The 25078-nt window shown below is 45.3% G+C and overlaps 1 protein-coding gene across 2 annotated transcripts in view; it reads right to left on the bottom strand.

The window, feature by feature from the left end:
* Positions 1–25078, bottom strand: part of CPNE8 (copine 8) — a 250005-nt gene that overhangs the window by 131297 nt on the left and 93630 nt on the right. For both annotated transcript variants that reach the window (XM_065399630.1, XM_065399638.1), the window contains exon 7: positions 12081–12144. In XM_065399630.1, coding sequence (XP_065255702.1) covers positions 12081–12144 — 64 coding nt within the window. The remainder of the gene's footprint in view (positions 1–12080; positions 12145–25078) is intronic.

Genomic DNA, 25078 nt, shown 5'->3' with positions numbered 1-25078 from the left:
ATAAAGACAAAAATTATGCTCAGCATGTCATCTGCAAAAACAAAGAACAACCAACAAAAGAAAGTAGTTCATTTATATTTTAGCATTTAAAATTTATCACCTTCAAGATAATCCCTGCACTTTCACATTCTTGGGATATGCCAACAGTGCAGCTTGGCCCAGTGAAACCTTCTAGAAGCAGTGCTCACTGAAGTGCTCTCAGACCCCTTTTGTCTCCAAGCATTTGGAAGGCAGGACTATAATAGGGAGACAGGTCATGGTGCACAAACTGCCTCAGTTCCTTCCATCGCCTTCTTGGGTCCAAAGTTGAAATTAAGACTGAGTAAGAGGGGAAGGTGGGTGGGGAGTGTGAATATGCAGAGTTCATCTTGAAGAATTTGGTTACAGGTGAGTAACCTTCATTTCTTCTGAGTGGCTTCTGCACTTTCCTACTCTTAGGATAGTTGGATAAGCAGTACTCTTGTCTCTGGATAGTACAACATGGAGTCCTAGTTAAATAGAGACTGTAATACTACTTCACCAAACTGCAGCTGACTTAGATGCCAGCTCTAAGGAATATTTCTAAAGTTTACGAAATAGAGCTCCACGTAGCAACTCTACAGATTTTTAATATGAGAATATTGTAGCTATCAGCCCAGACAGCAACTCCACCAACAATATGTCTAAGGCAGGCCACAGAAGCAGCCTTTGTTCTAGTCAAGGGCACTCTAAGCCCTTCTAGAAGAGGAATAGATGTAAGTTTATAAATCTCTTCATACTTATTCTAATTCATTTAGAAAGGCATTGGCATGCGATTGCCAGACCATTACTCTTTTCTGAATGACACACAAAAAACCTTAAGTGACTGCCTGTATTCCTTAGGGTATGTCTACACTACAGGATTAATCCGAATTTATATAATTCGAATTTAGGAAACCGATTTTATAAATTCGAATGTATTCGGCCACACTAGGCACCATTAATTCGGTGGTGTGCGTCCAAGCTACCGTAGTAGCATCGATTTCCAGAGCGTTGCATTGTGGGTAGCCAATAACATCTAATTGCCAATAACATCGAATTGCGGCCACACTAACCTTAATTCGGATTAACAATACCGATTTTGACGCTACTCCTCTCGTCGAGGAGGAGTACAGAAATCGAATTAAAGGGCTCTTTAATTCGAATTAAATGGCTTTGTTGTGTGGACGGGTCAAGCGTTAATTCGAATTAAAGCAGCTAAATCCGAATTAAAGTCGTAGTGTAGACCAGGCCTTAGACTGATTCAAATGGATACCGAGAGAGCATTAGCCCTCTAAGTTGTGCTTCCCTGAGTGAAAGTAAAGCTTGGGAAAATATACTGTCAAGTTTATAGCCTGGTTAAGATGGAGTTTTGTTACAACCTTGAAAGGAAATTTCAGATGCAGACAAAGGACTATGATATTTTTGTGAAACCACTGTAAGGGAGAGAGGGGAAATCAGCAATAAGAGCCTGCAACTTGCTCACTCATCTAGTGTATTTAATAGCTACCATAAAGGCTGCCTGAATTGTGAAATGAAACAGGGAACATTCTCCCATAGGCTTGAAAGGAAGTTCCATGAGCTAAGTACTAGATTGAGGTTCCATGTAGATATGGACTCACTAATCAGAGGGTAGATGTTCATTAATCCCTTCAATAAACTCATTATAGCATGTCTAAATATAGTATTTTGCTTGACTACACTTTGATGGTATCTTGAAGCCAAGATGCTTGTGAAATGTACTTTTACTGACTGTTAGGACAGCCCAAAGGATTTCAAATGAAGTGATTACTTCAGTATGGATTGAACAGGAGCTGAAGCTTGGTTCATGTTATTGTGGGTTACACACGAAAAGAAACTTTCCCACTTATAATCATAACTGGTGAGTTGACTGCTTCCTGAAGTTGAATAGACTCTTCTTTACTTTTTCCAAACAGATAGCTCAAGCTCTAGGGCCATGCCGTCAAGTGGAGAGAGTCTGGATACGGATGGCAATCCAATCTCTCTGTTACGTGAGTACGTCTGGAATTGCAGGAGACAGATAAAACCCTTGTGATTGTCACAGTATCTGAGAATGACTAATGTCTTGCCCAGGCCAGGGCAATCACAAGAACCTTGGCTTTGTCTTGTTTAGTTTCCAGTGAACTCTGAATTAGAAGAATTGGGGGAAATGCAGAGGAGACCTACCTCACAGTCTAGAGGAAATACAACCTGCCTTGAAGCAAAACCTCTTACATCTGGAGTTGTGTCTTGTTGCAACAAGATGTATCTCCGGATACCTTCACACGGAGAAGATATAGTTTGTTACCAAGTTCTTGAGTAACTACTTGTGCTGATCATGAAAGTTTCTGCTCAGCTGATCGGCCAGTATCTTGTCTTTGTTTGCAAGGAAGATAAATTTGGTATACTACGCACCACTCCCACAGAGCTGAAGTGTCTTTCCACAGCTTGCTTGTTCATATAAAATATCGATGTAGTATTGCTGGTAACTACTTGAGCTACTCTGCCATATAGCTGAAGGAGAAAGGACTTGAGAGCCCAAAGTATTGCTCTTAATACTGATATGGAGTTTTTCCTCTCTGAACTTCCAGTGACTGAACTGTCAAATTCCTGTAACAAGCTTCCAGCCCAGATTGGAAGCATCTGAGTCTACTGTATCTGACAGAGTTGCAGGGTTGAATGTGGGGATAGGAACACACCTCTGGGTAGTGTCTGTATTTGGTGTATAGTGTCTTTTTAGCCAGTGTAGAGGCCTCATCTTTAAATATGTACGTAGTGTTATGTATGTCACAGAAGCCATAATGCCACCAAGCTTGAGTAAGAACAGCACTGTTTGATATTAGTTCTCCTGTAGTACTTTTATCGCTGTAAGGATTTTAAAGTGCCTTTCTTCTGGAAGAAAATCTCTGCCCTTTTGAGAATACAAAATTTAACCAACAAAAGGTATGATGTGGGCTGGAGATATGTGCAATTTCTTCCCATTTATCTTGAACCCCAGTGTTTGGAATAGGGTACATGATTGTGACATCCTGTGAGGATGCCCAGATGAGCCAATTGTACAAGGGACCCTAACTTCTCAAATGTGCTGCTACTATTGACAGGCACTTGAGGTGCTGCAGACAAGCCATATGGAATGACAACAAGCCATAAGTATTTTTGATGTGAATATCTGATTGAGATATGACAATAAGCATCCCGGACAGCAAGAGCCCCAAACCAGTCTTGAATTGAACATGACTTGGATACACAAGCAGAGGTTGAACTTTCTGTTGAAAGAGTTGAGTTTTTGAAAGTCTAAAATGGATCAGAGACCTCCATCTTTCTTTGGGATCAGAAACAACCTGGAATAAAATCCATTCCCTTGTAACTCTTTGGGAACTTCCTCTATGGCATCCAACTCCAGTATTGAATGAATTTCTGATCTGAGCATGTCCTCAGGCAAAAGATGCATGAAAAGAGATGGGGAAGGAGAGTTGGGGCAAGGGATAATGTTTAACTGAATGTTGTACAGTCTCCAAGATCCATCGGTCCGTGTATATAAGAAACATGAGAGATTGTTTTCAAATGAAGGTAAGCCCTCTTATAGGTTTAAAACTGACCTAATTTTCTTGGGCATCCCATCAAACTTGAGGCTGGTGCAGAGGAAGATGATACAGTGGAACTCCCACTAGCTCATGATAGCTACGGCTGCTAATGCTGAACAAAGGGCTGCTGTTGGTATAGGAAGTAGGGGCTTGGTATGGTTTCTCTGGCAACAAAACTTTGATTCCCAAATTCTTTTCCTAGGGGGCTGAGAAATCCCCAGAGACCTTGCAGTAGACCTGGTATCTTTCAGTTTTTCTAGAACCTTGTCCGAGAGCTAAATAGCCTCTCACCATCAAATCATAGGTCCTGGATGGAGGTTCTTGTTTCTGGAAGAATTCCAGAACAACATAGATACACGTGGTGCCTCAAAGTAATTGTGGATGCTCCAGCTCTAAACATTATATCAGAAGCATCAAATGATGTTCTCAAGGAATGCATAGCAACTAAATGACCTTTGATAACCAGGGCTTTGGCCAGTTATCTCTGGTCTTCAAGCCATGACTGGGCAAACAGTGCTATTGTACATTACTGCCTGATAACTCACCACTAATTCTCAGCTTGGCAGAGGAAAACATCTTTCTACCTTCTGCATCTAGCTGCTTAGTTGCTCTAACAGAAGGGGTAGAGTGGACTACACCTTTATCACAATTATCAAGTGAGCTGCACTTTATACCCCTTCTAGTCTGTCTTGATTGCACTTCACAGGTGACTGGCCTGGCTACCTTCACCCTCTCTCAATGGTGAAACCACATGGTCCTACTACTCAGACTGGATCTCTGAGCTGCAGCCCCCATTTACCAATTGTGTTAACTTGACAGACCCAAGTGGGTCTGGCACTTTTCCTCCAGGAGCTTGTGAAATAATAAGATTGCGGGGACAGAGAAACAGCTTCTTAAAAAAAAAAAAAAAAAAAAAAAGTATAATTTATTCACCCAAAGGTACATACCCAAGCCAAGCAGATGGTATAAATAATTAAAGACTTATATTCTCATTTCCCCTACCTGCACCTTAATATTTCCTTGCCAGCTTTGATAAGTTCCATATAGCCCAGTTACCTTCCTCTCTAGGCTGGGAGAAGCAGACTGCTTGCTGCAGCTTTTGTCTGCCTCATTCAGCCTGTGTGCCAGGCTCAGTCTGCTAACAACCCTTTCTCCCTTTCTTCCCTCCCTCCATCCCTGCTAGGCTAGCATCTTTAAGATTTTATTATACGCTTTGATCCTAGGTTTGGCCCAGAAAAAGTAAACTTCGTCAGCCTAGTGGGCGCCAGGCCAGGAGTTATTTCCCATTTAATAGCTTCTCCATTGTTCCTGAAGGATGTTGGCTATTGCTTATGATAGCACCTTATCTTTGCCATTGTTTTATTTCCTGTTCATTTCCCGTTACAACTTCCTTTGACTTAAGTCTGTAGAGTCAGAGAAGAGAATATCACAGGTAAACTGAGGCACATATATTTACAAATAATACACATAACTCCCTCATTCTGCACAACCGCCTTTTAGTTCTTTTGGGCAGGATTCACCACTACCAATGAATTTGTAAGTGGAAGGATCATCAAAAAAAAGATGACACCAGAAGGCAGCTCCATATAGTTTGCTTTTTTAGAAACTGTCAGTCCTGATGCTCGGTTTAATCAGGTATTTTATGCCAGCTGTAATAAACTTCCTAGAATTCACTAGGTAATATTACTCCTAGAGGATGAACTCAGAATACTGAAAACTAAGTGTAGTTTCCTCTTGTTACCAAAGGGACGTTTAAGGTAGCAGCCATTCTTTCTGCAACCTGGAACATATATTCTACAAGGAGAGGAATAAGATGATGCACCCACGTTCTTATGTGGAAAAGTTTGAACATCTGGATCTATAGTCAGAGGTTCAATAGGCTCTTCTATAGCTCTACTTCAGACAATGTGCTTGAGACAAATCTCTTGGTCCCTTGTAAGGTGGACCCCCATGAAAGGACCAAGTTGAGGTCCCAGGCAAGGACAGGCTGACGGACATTAGGGTATAGCCTGTCAAGCCCTTTTAGGAATCGGCTGACCACGGTGCTAGCAAACACAGAGCGGCCCTGCGCGCCCAGGTGGAAGGCCGAGATGGCGGCTAATTGCACCCTTATCGAAGACAACAAGAGTCCCTCCTGCTTCTGATGGAGGAAGTAGTCCACAATGAGTGGCATTGAAGCTAGCATAGGCTCCAACCAGATGGAAAAATCTCTTCCACTTGGCAAGGTATGTGGCTCCCGTAAAGGGTTTCCTTCTGCTAAGGAGGACCTGTCTAACCTGGTCTGAACAGGAAAGCTCCAACGGATTTAGCCATGGAGCTTCCACGCCTTTAGATGAAGCAACTGGAGGTTCAGGTATTGGAGACGTCCATGATTTTGTGCGAGATCTTGTGCGAGAAGGTCTGGGAAGAGTGGCAAGGTAATTGGGACTCCCACAGAACGTCTAGGAGAGATGTGTACCAGTGCTGATGGGGCCAGGGTAGTGCTATCAGTATGACCTGAGCTCCATCTCTGCAGATCTTGAGAAGCACCTTGTGAACGAGTGGTATGGGTGGAAAGACGTATAAGAGAGAACCTCCCCAATGGAGGAGGAACGAATCCGCGCTCGAGCCTGGGCTGTGATTCTGGAAAGAGCAGAAAAGCTGGCACTTCCTGTTGTGTCGCGTGGCAAAAAGGCCTACCTGGGGAAAACCTCACCTCTGGAAGATTGAAATCGTGACGTCCGGGCGAAGGGACCACTTGTGGCTGTGAAACAACCTGCTGCGGTGGTCAGCATGTTCTGTATCCCGGGGAGGTATGACGCCTGCAGGTGTATTGAATGTTCTACATAGAAGTCCCAAAGCATGAGGGCTTCCTGGCACAGGGGAGGGGAGTGTGCACCCCCGTTTGCTGATATAGAACATTGCTGTTGTATTGTCCATCATGATTGATACACATTGTCCGGTTAGGTAAGGACAGAAGATCTGACATGCTAGGCACACCGCTCTCAGCTCTCTGACATTGATGTGGAGACCCAGATCTGCTTGAGGCCAGAGGCCTGGAGTCTTGCGGTCTCCCAGATGAGCTCCCCAGCCGAAGCCTGACGTATCCGTCACCAGTGACAGAGACAGCTGTGGGGTGGTAAAGGGAACCCTTGAGCACACCTCCTGAGCGTCGATCCACCCTAGGAGGGAGTTGAGGACCAAGCGAGGCAGGGTCATGATCCTGTCCAAGCTGTCCCGGGCTGGGCGATACACTGATGCGAGCCACAACTGAAGCGGTCGAAGCGTGAGTCTGGCATGCTGCACCACACAGGTACAGGCAGCCATGTGTCCAAGAAGTTTCAGGCAGTTCCTTGCTGTAGTGGTGGGGAACTATCTGAGGCCTCGAATTATATCGTTCAGGGCCTGAAACCTTGCCTCCGGCAGGTATGCCCTGGCTTGGGTCGAGTCCAGTTCTGCCCCTATGAACTCTATCCTCTGGACGGGAGACAGAGTCAGTTTTGCTTTGTTTAGAAGTAGACCCAGGCTATTGAAGGTGGCTCTGATCAATCTGACCTGAGCTTTCACTTGGATCCTGGAGCGGCCTTTGATCAACCAGTCGTTGAGGAACGGAAATACCTGTACCTGGTGCCTTTGCAATAACACGACGACGACTGCCGTGCACGTGGTGAAGACTTGAGGTGCTGCTGACAGGCCGAACGGGAGGACGGTAAATTGGTAGTGGGTACTGTTGACCACAAATCTGAGGTACTTCCTGTGGGGCTGAGAGATTGCGATATGAAAATATGCGTCCTTCAAGTCGAGGGCAGCATACCAGTCTGCTGGATCTAGCGAGGTGATGATGAAGGCCCAGGAAACCATGCAAAACCAGAGTTTCTTCATGAACTTGTTACATTCTCACAGGTCCAGGATAGGCCTGAGGCCGCCTTTGGCTTTAGGTATTAGGAATACCGGGAATAAAAGCCCTCGCCCCTGTGTCCTTGAGGAACCTCCTCCACTGCCCCTAGTGATAGGAGCAACTGCACCTCCCGGAGCTGCTCGTGAGAAGGGTCCCTGAAGAGGGATGGAGGAGGAGGGTGGAAAGGCGGGAGGGCACAGAATTGGATGGAGTATCCCTTCTCTACCATGCGGAGCATCCAGCGGTCCAAAGTGATACGAGACCATGCATGGTAGAAAGGGGACAGTCGGGAGGAAAAGGTAAGGTGGGGTAGAGATCCAGTCTCTGATCTGGTGTGGCCATCCTCGACCGCACCTTCAAAAGGCCGCTTTAGGGCCAGAAGGCGGTTTGGGTTGGCCAGAGCCCTGGCCTGAAGATGGGTGTTGTTTCCTCCTGCCACTCCTGTTCCTCCTCTGAGAACCGTCCTGGTGGTTCTGCTGATGGAATCTTGGAGGAGGTGCGGTCTGAAGTGTCTCCGCTGTGTGGCGGGAGTGTGCAGGCCCAAAGACTTGAGAGTGGCCCATGAGTCTTTCAGACTGTGTAGCCTCTTGTCTGTCCTCTCAGAAAAAAGCATCAGACCCTCAAATGGGAGGTGCTGAATAGTTTGTTGGACCTCATAAGGGAGCCCCGAGATTTGGAGCCAGGAGCCCCTTCTCATGGCCACCCCAGTAGTCATGACCCTAGTGGTGGCATCTGCACCATCCAACACGGCCTGGAGGGAAGCCCGGGAGACTAGCTTCCTCTCCTCCACCAAGGCCGAGAACTCGGTTCAGGAGTCTGAAGGGAGGCGCTCCATAAATTTGGCCATCGCTGCACAGGTGTTATAAGAGTACCTGCTGACGATGGACTGCTGGTTCGAAAAATGGAGCTGCAGAACCCCTGTAGACTAGACCTCTCCCCCGACAAGGTCTAGTCACTTAGCCTCCCTGTTTTTTTGGGGAGGGTCCTTAGAAACCCTCCTCTCATGCTGGTTAGCAGCATCCACAACAAGAGAGTCGGGAGGTGGGTGGGAATACAAATGTTCATACCCTTTGGAGGGCACGAAATAACATCTCTCATTGTGCTTGGCAGTGGGTGGCAAGGAAACTGGGATCTGCCACAGGGTCTTGGTGGTGTCCACAATGGTTTTAATGAATGGAAGGGCAATATCAGAAGGTCCTGAGGGGGCTAGGATATCCACCATAGGATCAGCCTCCTCAACTACCTCCTCGGCCTTAATGCCCAGACCCTGAGCAGCCCTTTGTAGCAACTTCTGCAGCACCCTGTTGTCCTCAAGTGTCGGGGCTACGGCTGTGCCCACCAATACCTTATCTGGCAACGATGAGGAGGAAACACTTATAAGAAGCAGATGCTCCCTGCCATCCACTCCCAGGGAGTCCCACGACTCTCAGAGCAGTGTAGGTGCCGATGGAGCGCTCGCTGGCGCCGGGGCTGTCGACGCCGAACCCGGTGTTGGCGCAGCCATCAGCAACACCGGTGGAACCATTGATGGAACCAGTGCCAAACCCGTCTGCGCTGACGAAAGTTGCGGGCCCATCGCCGGCACTGGTGCCAGGATGGTGAGTGCCTGTGCCATAGTCGGCGTCGAGATCAGTGCCGGCACCAAAATTGGACGAGTCACCGGAGCGGAGGTCAGTGTCTAGGTCAGTGCCTGCGACGGTGCCGCAGCTAGAGGTGTTGGCAGGTGCTGAGGCAAGCTGCACAGTTGATGGCAGGACGAAGGTGATTAAGGCCACAGGAGACGGCGTGGTGCCCTTGATTCCCTGCCTGGCTTTGGTGAAAGGGCGAGGGGGTCCAGAATGGCTACGGTGATGGATTCTGCCACTGCAATGGCCACGCTTGGGGCTCTCTCCCGTCTCTCCATGACCTCGATCTTTGCCTCCTACTCCTCCTAGATTGGTAGAAGTCAGACTCTGACTCCAAGGTCTCTGAGATGGAAGACCACGGAGGAGCCGAGTCTCGGTGCCTTGAGAGTCGAGAGCTCGGGGAGTGAGTAGGTTCTCTGTCTGAGTGGGCCGGTGCCGAAGGACATTGAGTGGGGGAGTGCCTGGACATCATTGCTGGCTTCCCTCTTGACTGCACCTGGGGGCGGGGTGGGACTGCCAATGCTGAAGGTTTCTCCCTCCTCGAGGGCGAGAACAGTGCCGTAAGGTGCAGCAGCTTCGAAAGCTTCCGGCATCGAAGGGAGCTGTAGCTGCTGGTACGTAGGGACCGGTGAACATGGGGAGCACGGACTCAACTGCCTCGCCTGGGCAGGAGTCGACGCGGCCCCAGTAGGGGATCCGGAGCTGTGGCCCGCTGGGGGTCTCACTTCTCTGGATTTAGCCGGAGCTGACCGACTGTCCGGCTTCATTTTCTTCTGAGGCACCGGCGAGTGGAATCGGTGCCTGCTCTCTGCTGGGCCTCGGGAGGTGCCATGCCTGTGCCGAGCATCCCGGGACGAATCTTTTCTCAGTGCCAAGCTTGAGGACGGTGCTGGGGCGCTCCGCATCGAGGAGGATGTGTTAGGGGCCGGGTCCCCTGAGCCCGGGTCCAAATAGGGGCATAGAGCTTCCTCCATGAGGATCACTTTAAGCCGCTGTTCCCTTTCTTTAAGAGTTCTAGGACGGAACTCGTGGCAGATCTTATGGTGATCCTTTTGGTGACCCTCCCCTAGACAACGTAAGCATGAAGAGTGTGGATTGCACTTCGCGCAGGCCACACAGTTTTTAAACCCCAGGGATCGCGGCATACCACGGCTCCAGGAAGTCGAAATGCGGGGGGGAACCTCCAAGAACTCTAATTACTAACAACTAAGGTAAACTATATACAAAGAACTGTACAATGTGCTTGCTAAGCATGGACTACGGGAAGTTCCAGCCAACCGTCACTGGCGGTAAGAAGGAACTGAAGGGGTGGCGGGTCAGCAGGGCTCTATATTGAGCGCCTTAAACGCGCGACTCCAGGGGGCGCCCAGACCGATCCAATGGATGCTGCTATGGGAAAAATCTTCTGGCCACTGTGCACGTGTGTGCACACACACCTGATTGGAATGGACATAAACAAGCACTCGAAGAAGAATTAGGCATTACATTGTACCCTGAAGGTCACTATATTTGGAATCTGTTGGGCTGCCAAAGGCAATGGATAATCTGTATAATTATTTACATTTTAGGGCAATATGCAATTTAAAACAGTTTCTGCTCTGCAATTGGACATACAAGCCTTAGTAAACTAGAAATAAGGCACAGGATTTAGGGTTCTTAATAAAATATTTTAAATAAACAAACAGAAAATAGAACATAAAAAAGCATTATGGTAAGTTGTCAGGGTATAGTATGTTGGGATACATCAGTAAAGATACAAACACGTTACTACTGCAAAAATTGAGAAAAAAAATGGGAAAAACTTATCCAGTAAAAAAAAAGTCAAAACAGTTGAATAAAAATCAGCATGAAACTACCAATTACTAAAAATTAAAGCCCTTAACAAATCCCTTCAAGCCTCTACATACTTCATCCTGTTTATGTCTTTGATTTAATTTCATTCTATTTGCTTATTTGCTTCCTTATTTGCTCCTTATGCTTTTTACCAAATACACCTCTACCTCGATATAACGCTGTCCTCAGGAGCCAAAAAAATCTTACCGCGTTATAGGTGAAACTACGTTATATCGAACTTGCTTTGATCCGCCAGAGTGCGCAGCCCCCCCGCCCCGGAGCACTGCTTTACCGTGTTATATCCGAATTCGTGTTATATGGGGGTAGAGGTGTACCTTGCTTTATTGATCCCTACACTTAGTTTTTGCTTTCTTGACTTTGTACCGTCTCTTATGTTACCACTTACACTTGGAAAAATATCTCACTTTCTTTCCAATAAACACCATCCTTCTATTTAGTAATCTCCTCAAAACTCCCTTCAGGAATCAATCATTCCTTGTTATCCATAACAATAATCTCTCTCCTCACTCTCCCCTTCCTTCCCTGGTCCCTACAGCTTTTCCACATTTAGACACTCAAGAGTATCACTGGGCTGGGACAATCTTTTTAAACGTTTTTAAATTTAGCCTCTTTTTGGGGGCTATTCCTTTTCATACCAGATATTATTTATTCCAATAAACTTTTTTTTTTTAAATTGTTTTAGCCACACAAAGTACAAAATAGACAAACTTTGAATTACAAAGCTAAAACTACAAAGATTTCTTTTGCTTGCTGTTGTTCTTGCTACTCACTTCTCTCTCTCAAAAAATCTCATAATGGACATATAACTCCATAACTCACATAGTTAAACAATTTACTAGCATTTGGGGATTAAGAAACTAAGAAGAGATTCATATTGATTAATTTGGGGAACAATAAGAGTAGGTTTAATATGAACGTCTCTGTGCTCCAAATTGTTCTTCACTTCTCTACTATTCAGGTTAATAGTAACTGAAAAGAACAATTAAGTGAAGCAATAAATAAAGAATTTCATACAAAGGTAATTGTGTTCCTATTTCTTTTACCCCATTTGTAAACTGTATCTTTAAAAAACTGGTCCAATATCAGATTTCATTAGTACCGTAAAAACAAATTGTTTAAGAAGCAGTGCAAACATTAACTTACCCTGCAACAGTTCAGCTCCTCTGCTGCCAGTATGATTGTTCCACATTTCTTCCCTGGAATTCCTCTGAAAACAAACAGCAAATATATACCTCAGAATGATTTAATACCATTTAGCGAAAACTTCCCATGCCAGCAGCCAAAATTCCACAGACATGATTTTAAGTATCTTATCATAAAGGAAACCATAAATAGTTTGTATTTCATGGCTAGGAGGTACAAAGCCATAAATTAATATCCTCCATGAGACAGGCTACAGCTAACTCAAGCTGAATACTAGAATGTGCCATTGCTAGTCAGACTGCTGAAAGAGGACTCGGTCGTCTTGCATTTTAAATAGTATAATTCGTACCTTGAAACACAAGTGTTTGTCTCCAACTGTGCTGTGCAAGGATTGGGTTAAAGACAATGAATAGGGCTCAAAGAAAGTGAGAGAGTATCTTGGGAATGTGGTAAATGGAATGTTATTTATTTGATAAAATAATTAGTTTAGAGCTACAAATTAGAGAAGAGATAGCAAAAATCTTCATATGGGATAGGATGGCCATTTCAACTCTTCCACCAGGTGTGCTAAAAAAAAAAGAGCTGCTAAGAAGTTGGAAAAAACTGCAATTTAACAGTTCTTAAAAGGTGTACTGTTTCTTGAGGAATTTGTTCGAACAAAACTCCAAACACAATTTGGAAGATAATGAAACATCTTTATTTTGTGATGTCTTACTACAAAGTATTTAGTTATGTATAATTGCTACCATTATGTTAGCAGCAGTAGCTATAAAATAACTTTTAATGCAACAAACTAAAAAATTAGCAAGAGAGGAAATAATTAGGGCTGTCAAGTGATTAAAAAAATTAATTGCGATTAATCGCGCTGTTAAACAATAATAGAATACCATTTATTTAAATATTTTTGGATGTTTTCTACATTTTCAAATATATTGATTTCAATTACAAAATATACAGTGCTCACTTTCTATTATAAATATTTTCACTGTAAAAAAACAAAATAAATAGTATATTTCAATTAACCTAATACAAGTACTGTAGTGCAATCTCTTTATCATGAAAGTTGAACTTACAAATATATAATTATGTACAAAAAACAAACTGCATTCAAAAATAAAACAATATAAAAAAACTTTAGAGCCTGCAAGTCCACTCAGTCCTACTTCTTTGTTCAGCCAATCACTCAGACAAACAAGTTTGTTTACATTTGCGGGAGTTAATGCTGCCCACTTCTAGTTTACAATGTTACCTGAAAGTGAGAACAGCCGTTCGCATGGCACTGTTGTAGCCGGCGTCACAAGATATTTACATGCCAGATGCGCTAAAGATTCATATGTCCCTTCATGCTTCAACCACCATTCCAGAGGACATGCATCCATGCAGATGACGAGTTCTGTTCGATAATGATCCAAAGCAGTACAGATCAACGCATGTTCATTTTAATAATCTGAGTCAGATGCCACCAGCAGAAGACTGATTTTCTTTTTTGGTGGTTCAGGTTCTATAGTTTCCACAATGGAGTGTTGCTCTTTTAAACCTTCCGAAAGCATGCTCCACATCTCATCCCTCTCAGATTTTGGAAGGCACTACAGCTTTTTAAACCTACGGTCGAGTGCAATAGCTATCTTTAGAAATCTCACATTGGTCAGGATGGAAGCATGTCCTCTGGAATGATGGCCGAAGCATGAAGGGGCATACGAATGTTAGCATATCTGGCAGGTAAATACCTTGCAATGCCTACTACAAAACTTGTTTCTCTAAGGCCACGTCTTCACTAAGGGGGGGGGTCGATTTAAGATACGCAAATTCAGCTACGCGAATAGCGTAGCTGAATTCGACGTATCGCAGCCGACTTACCCCGCTGTAAGGACGGTGGCAAAATCGACCTCCGCGGCTTCCTGTCGACGGCGCTTACTCCCACCTCCGCTGGTGGAGTAAGAGCGTCGATTCGGGGATCGATTGTCGCGTCCCAACGAGACGCGATAATTCGATCCCCAAGAGGTCGATTTCTACCCGCCGATTCAGGCGGGTAGTGTAGACCTAGCCTGAGTGACTGGCTGAACAAGAAGGACTGACAAATCTACATTTGTAAGTTGCACTTTCACAATAAAGAGATTGAACTACAGTACTTCTATGAGTTGAATTGAAAAATACTATTTCTTTTGTTTACCATTTTTACAGTGCAAATATTTGTAATAAAAAATAATATAAAGTGAGCACTGTACACTTTGTATTCTGTGTTGTAATTGAAATCAATATATTTGAAATTGTAGAAAAACATCCACAAATATTAATAATTTTCAATTGGTATCCTATTATTTAACAGTACGATTAAAACTACAATTAATCGGGATTAATTTTTTGAGTTAATTGCGTGAGTTAACTGCGATTAATCGACAACCCTAGAAATAATATATTGTTTTTACGGGGGAAAAGGTACAAAATAGATTCTTATACCAGAGAGCTACATTAATTAAGAATATAAAGGACAGACATCTTGTTTGACAGAAGCCAGTACAGGATGGTTCAGAGGTAAGTTTAAATACTCAGCATTCACTTATTTGCACAATATTATCCCATACATGGGTAATTTTCTTCCGACTCCTGCCTGTGATCAGTTTATACTATAAAACATGAGTCTTAATAGTCACTGTTGTAATGTTATTCAAACCAATAAATCTCAAGTGTCTCCTCCTTGTGGAGCGGAGAGTGAAGATGTGGCAAAAAGTGCACTGAGGTACTAAGTCTCACCCAGACACAGAAGGCAATGGATGTGGGTATCAATCTCTGGTATGATTGCCACACCTCTTGAAGCGCTTAAGGTGCCAAAGGGACAAGTAAACTATCGTATACTACTCTATGCAAACTACTTACAATAAGATCTTAAGATAGATCTAAGGAAAAACCTAGTCTTGAGGACACAAATAAAAGTCTCATTTGCTCTTTGCAGTGGTGGCAGAGGAAATGAGGCAGCTGGAAGGTAAATTCTCTTACTAGAGTACAGCAATGACATCACCTTTGCATGGGAACTGTCATGCATTTCCAATTGATTCAAAGCTTTTCAAGGTAGTTCTGTAGATTGAATATAGTGCTTGTGATGTCAATTAATGGAAACCCCTATAATTTGCCATTTTATGGAAAAGGTAATTTAGAAATGTCTTACAATGTTAAACTTTGATTGGAACCAGTTTTCATAACCCTCTCCTGTAAAACCAGGCTCTCCAGGCAGCCTGAGTCTAACTAAACAGGTTTTGAAGGAAAGGAAATTTTTAAAAAGTAATCCTTGAAATACACACAGACCTTAAAATGTCTTTTCATACCATGACAATATTTTAGGCTTGATACTTCAATATTTTTTGTAGGACAAGAAGTTTTTTATTCTAATGAAAAATTGGAAATCTGCCCTTTCTGGTGCATCACACAGTAACCAATTCTAGCCGTATTGGCTCAAGGATGCATCTGATCTTAAATTTGTCATCAATCCGAGGCTGAAAATTGCCCATCCTGGGCTGTATATCACTGTATTTTGGAGTGTGGATTCCACATTTGAGGGAAAAGGAATAATTCTCTCTGGCACAGGAAAAACACACACACACACACACACACACACACACACTTTTAGTTATATAATTGTACCAGTTTAAAAAACATTAATATAAAAATGTTTTAGTCAAAATTAATTAGCTCTTTGTAAAGTCACAAATTATTTCACTAATCAAGTTTTCATTAATCAAGTTAATTCTCTCTAAAATGATTTTAATGCTTTTTTTTTTTTTTACTTTTTGTTAATAAATTTGTCACATCATAAACAAAGTCTGAATTAAAATTAAGGATTTGTTCATAGATTTTGAACTCTATCAAGAAATCAAACCGTTCCTTTTAAAAAAAGTCATCCTAATGAAATCAGATTTTTTTTTAACTACCAAAAGTAGAACAAAAATGACATGTTTATCTAAATTAATTCAGGGAAGCTAAAACAAGATGCTTATTGTAATGCCATGGAATAATAATCTGATATATTGATTTTTACACCAGAGCAGCAATTTCATACAACAATCTCTTACTGTATATATTTACGATCATATCTAATAAGTAGTAAAGGGCTCTGAAGCTTGGAATATATCATCTTGCAGGATTCTCACTCCTGGGTTTCAGCATCTAAGTCTGATATAGGTGAAACTGCCTGAAAGTACTATTGTCTCTTAAGGGTGTGAGCCAACCTCTCCTCCACACACTTCTTACCTGCACCTACATCAACTGTCTTGAACGTTACAATTAGTTTGTGACTGACCTCCCTCAAATTAAGCCAATCACCATCTATTTGGAAAAATCAGTCCTCAAAAGCAGAAATAATAAACTCAGTACATGTACATACATAACATAATCAGTAACAAACAAACACCACACTCCAAACTCTGAGGGGCGATGGGAGAGTGAGAATCTTGCAAGATAAATTCCATTCTGTTTCATTAGAGATATCAAGTAGTTTTCTGTCCTCTGAAGATATCATCTGTGCAGAATTCTTACTCCTGGAAAGCAATGAGCTCAAAGATGTCCAAAGGAAAACATTATATAGTAACTACTAAAACGGTTGAAAGAACAAAGACAAATACCATCAAGGAACAAGGTTTAAGTTCTTTTCTTTTATTTATTTATTAAATAAAAGAGGTAAAAATTACCTCCCAAACACATCAGCCTTCACCAATAAAAAGCTGGGAAGATGCAGAACATGACCCAACAACCAGAAAAACCATTCCAAAAATCTTATCAACTCAATGGAGGTACATGCCAAAGAAACAAAAATTCCAGAAAGTGGGAGTGACTAGACTCTCATGCCTTGGAAACGGAACTACAGAACTGCAAGAAACAGCAGAACACTCTGTATGGTATTCATGCATAGTTAGAGAACTGGTGCACTCTCCCTTTAAGACAGGCATGGGGAATGACTCTCTTGTATTGGCCACCTCTGAGACAGACAGCAAGAGCAAGACAGCAGGCAGGGGCGGCTCCAGGCACCAGCGCAGCATGCCTTCGGCGGCATGCCTGCGGGAGGTCTGCTGGTCCCACGGCTTCGGCGGCATTTCGGCGGCGGGTACACCGAAGGCGCGGGTCCGGCAGATCACCCGCAGAAACACCGCCGAATCCGCGTGACCAGCGGACCGCCTGACTGCAGTGCTTGGGGCAACAAAAAACAGAGCCGCACCTGACAGCAGGTATGCCAATGCAATGAGCTAGGCTCCTAAGGCCAGAATATGAATTTCTATATAAATGCTCTTGTAAATAAACCCTGTTTAGTTATCCTATCCTGTGTGGATCTCCATTCCTGTGAGCAGTCTGAGTGAAGACAGTACAGAGTCTTTAGAGATGCAGTACAAGTAGTACTGTCTAGTAGAGCTGGACAGATAATTGATTTTTCAGATTGGCCTACAAACTTAAAAAAAAAAAAAAAAGAAAAAATATTTTCTGTTTTGAAAATGTTTGGAATTTGTCAGCAAATTGGAAGTCTGTTTCAGGCCAACAAATGTGTGCGTGTAGCCCAGTGGTTAGGGCACTTCCTGGGATGTGGGAGACCCAGGTTTGAATCCCCTCTTTTTAGCAGGGACTTGAAACTCAGGTCCATTAGGTCTTCCCCCTGACAGGTGGGCATTTTAACCATCAGACTACAGGCTATTTTGCTCAGTCTCTCCTGGTGAAACTGTTCACTGGAACAGAGAGAAGAAGAAGAAGTTACTCACCTTGTGCAGTAACGATGGTTCTTCGAGATGTGTGTCCCTGTGGGTTCTCCACTCTAGGTGTCAATGCGTCCCTGTGCCGGAGATTTCTCGCAGCAGTACTCGGTCGGGGGAAGGGCGCACAAAGGAGTCGTCTCGTGTAGCCATTGGAACCTCCTGTAGCACACACATCCCCCACCATCCCCTCCGTTCCTTCTCTACCACAGAGCTCGGCTGTGTGAACTCCGAAGTAGAGGGGAGGAGGGTGGATAGTGGAGCACCCACAGGGGGAACACATCTTGAAGAACCATCATTACTGCACAAGATGAGTAACTTCTTCCTCTTCGAGTGGTGTCCCTGTGGGTGCGCCACTCTAGGTGCTTGTAGAGCAGTACCCCACCAGAGGTGGTAGGGGTTCAGAGTTATGTATAAGTGTGTGATGAGAGCACTGTGAGGTCAACGACAGAGTCTGAGACAAGGCCTTAGGTGATAGTGTAATGCTTTGCAAAAGTGTGCTCCAATGTCCAGGTTGCAGCTCTACAAATATCTATTAAGGGGACATTGTTCAAGAATGTAATCGATGTTGCCATGGCTCGCGTTGAGTGGGATCTGATGTCCACAGGGGGTTCTTTGTGATGCAGGTGGTAGCAAGTTTGAATACAGGTAGAGACCCATTTGGAGAGTCTCTGGGTAGATATTGTAGAGCCCTTGGAGCGCTCTGCTGTAGAGACAATAGTCTTGGTGACTTGCAAAATGGTTTAGTTCTGTCCAAGTAGAAGGCTACAGTCCATCTGACATCAAGCATATGCAACATTGCTTCTCGAGAATCGTTATGTGGCTTGGGATAGAAGGCAGGTAAGTGTATGGTTTGGTTAATATGAAAATTTGTAGCCACTTTAGGCAAGAATTTTGGGTGAGGATGTAACATGATTTTGTCTTTGGTAAATACAGTGTACGGTGGTTCAGCCATCAATGCTCCTATTTCGCTGACACATCTTGCAGACGTGATTGCCACTAGGAATGTGACTTTCATTGACATATGTAGGAGCGAGCAGGTTGCTAGAAGTTGGAAGGGTGGTCTTGTGAGACATTTGAGCACAAGATTGAGATCCCATGGTGGTGCTGCAGGTTGGCGTACTTCTGGGTACATGTTCTGTATACCTGCTAGAAAGCGCCGTGTAATCAGGTGAGCGAATATTGAAGCCCCTTCTATCTGTTTGTGGAGGGCCATGTTGGCAGCCAGGTGTACTTTAATAGAACTTATGGCTAACCCCGTTCCTTAGGTTCTAGTAGGTAGTCTAGGATCATAGATAGAGGCGCCGTGGTCCCGTCCAGCTGTTTTTGCTGACACCAAAGGGAGAATCTTCTCCACTTGTGGCGTTAAGTATTTCTAGTCGTGAGGTGATGGCTATTTACTAAGACCTGTTTTACTTTTTCCGAACACTTCAATTCCCCATGTTGGAACCAGGGAGGAGCCACGCTTTGAGATGGAGTTTCACTGGGTCTTGATGGAGCGTCAGACCCTTGTTCTGGGACAGGAGGTCCGTCCGGAAAGGCAGCAGTTGTGAGGCACAGACTGCTAGACGTGAGAGGTATGGAAACCAAGTCGGTCTGGGCCATGTGGGGACAATGAGAATGATGTATGCTCTGTCGAGTCATATCTTGCAGATGACCCTTGGGAGCAGTGGTATCGGCGGAAAGGCGTACATGAGTGACGCGTTCCACGGGATGAGGAAGGCATCCCCTAACGATCCCGGTGCCAGGCCTGCCCTGGAGCAAAATAATGGACATTTCTGATTTGCCGCTGAGGTGAAAAAGGTCAATTACTGGGTGGCCCCATTTTTGGAATATCGTGCCTAGAACACTGTCATGGATTTCCCACTTGTCTTCCTATGAGAAGTGCCTGCTGAGGTTGTCGGCTGCAATGTTTTGGCATCCTGGTAGGTATGATGCTGTGATGTTTATACTGTTGCGGATGCAGAAGTTCCATAAATTCATGGCTTCTACGCATAGCTAGTGAGACCTGGCTCCTCCTTGGCGATTGATGTAAAACATGCACGCCACATTGTCGATGAGAATAGAGATTGAGGTTTCTCGTATGAGTGGGAGGAAGTGTCGGCATGCATTGTGTACCACGCGGAGTTCCAGGAGATTGATATGTAGTCGGGTTTCCATTGCGGACCACTTGCCTTGTACATTGTCGTGACCCAAGTGGGCGCCCCAACCTATCAGGGAGGCATCTGTTGTAATAATCACCGATGGGGGGGGGGGGGTGTCTTGTTGAAAGGGAATCCCGGAGCATACATTCCCTAGCTGTGTCCACCATTGTAGGGAGAGGATAAACCTTGGTGGCAGTGTCACAAGTCTGTTGAGAGAGTCTTTGCTGGGTGCATAGACTGTGCTTAACCAGTGCTGCAGACAGTGCATATGGAGTCTGGCATACTTTACTACAAAAGTCGTAGCTGCCATACGTCCCAGAATCTGAAGGCATGTCCTCACTGAAGTTTGCGGGCAGATGGTCACCGTGGAAATAAGACTGGTCAATGGAGTGAATCCGTGGTTTGGAAATACAGCCTTGGCTTGTACGGAGTCTAGGTCGGCTCCGATAAACTCCAATCGCTGGGTTGGTTCCAGGGTGGATTTCTATTCGTTTAACTGTAGACCTAGCTGGTGAAACAGGTCTATTGTGGTGTTTTTGAGAATACGTGGGGAGCGGTGGACAGTCCAAAGAGAAGGACCCTGTATTGGTAGTGTTGGATCCTACTGTGAACCGCAGAAACCGTCTGTGGGCAGGATGTATTGTAATATGGAAGTATGCATCTTGGAGGTCAAGGGCTGCAAACCAGTCCCCCCCCCCCCCCCCCCCGTCTAGCGCTGGGATTATTGTGGCCAGCGTGACCATTTTGAACCTGTGGTTGCGTACAAACCTGTTGGGTTTTCGGAGATCTAAGATTGGTCTCCATCCCCCTCCTTTCTTCTCTGTCAGGAAATATTTGGAATAAAAACCCCTCCCTCGGTATTGATGTGGTACTAGTTCTACAGCACCCAGCAGTAGGAGGTGGTCTACTTCCTGTTGCAGAAGGTGCTCGTGAGAGCGGTTCCTGAAGAGGGATGGGGAAGGAAGGAGGGGAGGGGGGATGGCTGTGAAAGGAATGGTGTAGCCAGATTGTATGATCTCCAAAACCCATTGATCTGTGGTTATCGCAGCCCAGGCATGGTAAAATGGGCGTAGAACATAAGAACGGCCATACTGGGTCAGACCAAAAGATCCATCCAGCCCAGTATCCTCTCTACCGACAGTGGCCAATGCCAGGTGCCCCAGAGGAAGTGAACCTAACAGGTAATGATCAAGCGATCTCTCTCCTGCCGTCCATCTCCATCCTGTGACAAACAGAGGCTAGGGACACGATTCCTTACCCATCCTGGCTAGTAGCCATTAATGGACTTAACCTCCATGAATTTATCTAGTTCTCTTTTAAACCCTGTTATAGTCCTAACCTTCACAACTTCCTCAGGCAAGGAGTTCCACAGGCTGACTGTGCGCTGTGTGAAGAACCACCAAAATTGTGGGATGGGGTATCTGTTGGCACTAGAGGTGTGGGGAGGTCGTGCATACCCTCGACCAAGACTTCAAAATTGTGGCTTAGATGTAGATGGATGGGTGGATGAGGCCTAGTTCTGTGGAGTTTATGGAATTGCTGACTGAAGCACCGCTTTGCCAAATGCTGCATCGTTTCTGGCATGCTGGGTAATGGCATAATGAGAAGTAAAAGTGTGGACCAAGGACCACGTTGCCGTTCTACAGATCTCCTATATCGGGATCTGGGCCAGGAAAGTCACCAAGGAAGCCTGAGCACTAGTGGAATGAACCTTCAGCGCGGGGGCAGGTATGTTTGCCAGATCGTAGCATTCTTGGATGATCCATGATGATATCCTTTGGGAGGACACTGGGAGGCCCTTCATCCTGTCCGCCACCACAAACGAACAGCTGGTTCAATTTATGAAACAGCTTTGTTCGCTCAATATAAAAAGCCAATGCGTGCCAAACGTCCAGGGAGTGGAGCCTCTGCTCCTGGCTGTTAGGTGAGGCTTCGGGGAAAAAAACTGGGAGAAAGATGTCTTGGTTGGCATGAAAATGTAAGACGACCTTAGGGAGAAAGGCCAGGTGCAGCCAAAGTTGCATCTTATCCTTGTAAAAGATGACATACGGAGGGTCAGATGTGAGGGCGTTGAGCTTGGACACTCTTCTAGCTGAAGATATTGCGACCAGGAAAGCTACCTTCCATGATCGATAGAGCAGTGAGCATGTTGCCAATGGCTCGAATGGAGGCCCCGTCTGCCTTGAAAGCACCAGATTAAGGTCCCAAGCAGGGTCGGTTGCCAATCCTGTGAGTACAGCCTATCCAGTCCTTTAAGAAAATGCAGCACCATCGGGTTAGCAAAGACTGAGTGGCCTGCCTCTCCTGGATGGAACACTGAAATGGTGGCCAGGTGAACCTTTATCGATGAGAGTGACAAACCTGCTGCTTCAAATTTAGCAGGTGGTCCAAGATAAAGGGTACCGAAGATTGCATTGGAGAGGTATGGCTCTGCAAACACCAAATTGAGAATCTCTTCCACTTGGCTAAGTAGGTAGCCCTGGTGGATGATTTCCTACTGCCAAGGAGTACCTCCCTAACATGATCTGAGCATGTGAGCTCTATCGAGTGTAACCATGCAGCTTCTAAGCTATGAGGTGGAAAGATGTGAGATTTGGGATGCTGGAGCTGGCCAGAAAGCTGGGTGATCAAATCCGGAACTAAAGTTGGGTGATTGGGGTGTCCACTAATCACTCCAGCAGCATGGTGTACCAATGCTGGCAGGGCCAGGCTGGCACCATCAGTATCACTGATTCTGCGGATCTTGAGGAGGACCTTGTGAACGAGCGGGATAGGTGGGAACGTGTAGAACAGGTTGGCCTTCCATGGAAGGAGAAACCTGTGTGCCAGTGAATTAATTTAATTAATTAATCAATTAATTAAATTAAATTATTTTATTTAATTTAGTGAGCCCAGACTGTGATTCAGGAAGGAGCAGAACTGTAGGCACTTCCTGTTGCTCTTTGTGGCAAAAAAAAGATTTGGGGAACTCCCCACCATTGGAAAATGTTGTTTACCACGTCCGGGTGAATGGACCACTTGTGATTGTGAAAAGATCTGCTGAGATGATCCACTAGCTCGTTCTGCGATCCGGGGAGGTAGGAATCCTCCAGGAGTATCGAGTGGGCTATGCAGAAGTCCCAGAGCTTGAGGGCTTCCTGACATAGGGGAGAGGAGTGTGCTCCACCCTGTCTGTTTATATAAAACATTGTTGTTGTATTGTCTGTCAGCACTGATACGCATCTGCCTTCCAAATGAGCCTACAAGTTTTGACACACCAGACGAACTGCACATCAGTATCAGGGAACTGAGAGTAGAAACAGCTTCGCTGGAGACCAGAGGCCCTGAGTTCTGTGCTCTCTGAAGTGTGCTCTCCATCCTACTGCTGATGCGTCGGTAACCAGACACAGCAAGGAGTGCTGTTTGGAGAAAGGGACACCTCTGCACACCATTCGCAGATCGAGCCACCACTGAAGAGTCTCGAGAACCCGCAGTGAGAATGTGACTACTTTGACCAGTCAATACACTGATGCTAGCCAGGCCTGGAGAGGTCTGAGTCTTGCGCGTTGCACTATATTTGGGAAAGATGCCATGTGCCAGACGAGTTTTAAGCAATTCCTTGTACTAGTCATGGGGTACTGCCTGAGGTCTTGTAGAATGTTGTGCATAGCTTGAAAATGGGACTGTGGTAGGAAAGCGCTGGCTGACCTGGAGTCTAACACCACCCCTATGAACTCTATTCTCTGAGTGGGGGTTAGAGTCGACTTTTGCACATTCAGCAAGAGACCCAATCTGTCGAATATGGACCTTATCAAATTGACCTGTTGCTCCACTGGCACCCTGGAACAGCCCTTGACCAACCAGTCATCCAGGTATGGGAGAATACCTGAACCTGCCTTTTCCTCAGGAAGGCGGCTATGACTGACATGCATTTGGTGAATACCCAAGGACTGTAAATTGGTAGTGAATGTGTTCCATAATCCTGCAGGGCAGGAATATGGAAATATGGAAGTATGCATTCTTCAGGTCGAGGGTGGCATACCAATCCCCTGGATCCAGGAACAGGATGATGGTGGCCAAGGAGACCATACAAAACTTTAGTTTCTTCATGAGCCTATTAAGGTTGCGCAGGTCTAGGATGGGTCTGAGACCTTCTTTGGCTTTCGGTCTGAGGAAGTACCAGCAGTAAAAACCCCTTTTCCCTTAGTTCCTACAGAACCTCCTCCACTGCTCCTCCTAATAGGAGGATTTGTACCTCTTGTATTAGGAGTTGCTCGTGAGAGAGGTCCCTGAAGGGGGGTGGGAGGAAGGGGTTGAACTGAATTAAAGGGAATATCCCAGTTCTACCATGCGAGATAATTTGGGACCACACATGGTAGGAATGGGATAGACGGGCCAAAAAGGAAGTAACAGATCCAAAATTTGGGTGTGTCACCCCCGGGCGCATCTTCAAAAAGCCTGCCTAGGTCCTGGGGGTTATATTGACGATCCCGACCCCTGGCTGTTAGGGGGTTGAGACTGGTGACGCTGATGGTTTCTGCTCCTTCTTCTATAGAAGTCCTGCCTAGAATGCCCCTGATATGGGCGCAGCATAGGCAGGGGGTTAAAATGCTTGTGCTGTGTGGCGGGTGTGTGCAGCCCCAGAGATTTGAGAGTGGCTCGAGAGTCTTTTAAGCCATGCAGCTTTGAGTCAGTTTTTTCTGAAAACAAAATGGAGCCCTCGAAAGGGAGATCCTGAATAGAATGTTTAACCTCCCCTGGGAGGCCTGAAGCCAGGAGCAACGACGCATTGCAATCCCCGAAGACATGGTGCGGCTTACTGAGTCCGCTGACTACATCGAGGCCTGCAATGAGGTCCTTGCCACAAACTTGCCCTCATCAACCAAGGCCGAAAACTCAGACTTGGAGTCTGCTGGCACGAACTCCTTGAATTTCGACATTGCGTCCCAGGATTAAAAATTATAGCGACTTGAGGATTCCCTGCTAGTTCGCAATGCGAAGCTGGAGCCCTCCAGTGGAATACACCTTCCTCCTAAAGAGATCCAGCTTCTTTGTGTCCTTTGCCCAGGAAGTGGGCCCCTGTTGCCCCTGCCTCTCCTGCTTGTTGACAGCCGCCGCCACCACCACGGAGTCCGGTGGGGGGCATGTA

Source organism: Emys orbicularis, chromosome 1 (genome assembly GCF_028017835.1).
Source record: "Emys orbicularis isolate rEmyOrb1 chromosome 1, rEmyOrb1.hap1, whole genome shotgun sequence".
In the NCBI taxonomy this organism is placed as follows: Eukaryota; Metazoa; Chordata; order Testudines; family Emydidae; genus Emys; species Emys orbicularis.
Note: the sequence above shows the minus strand (reverse complement) of the source record. Positions and strands in the feature narration are given on the sequence as shown.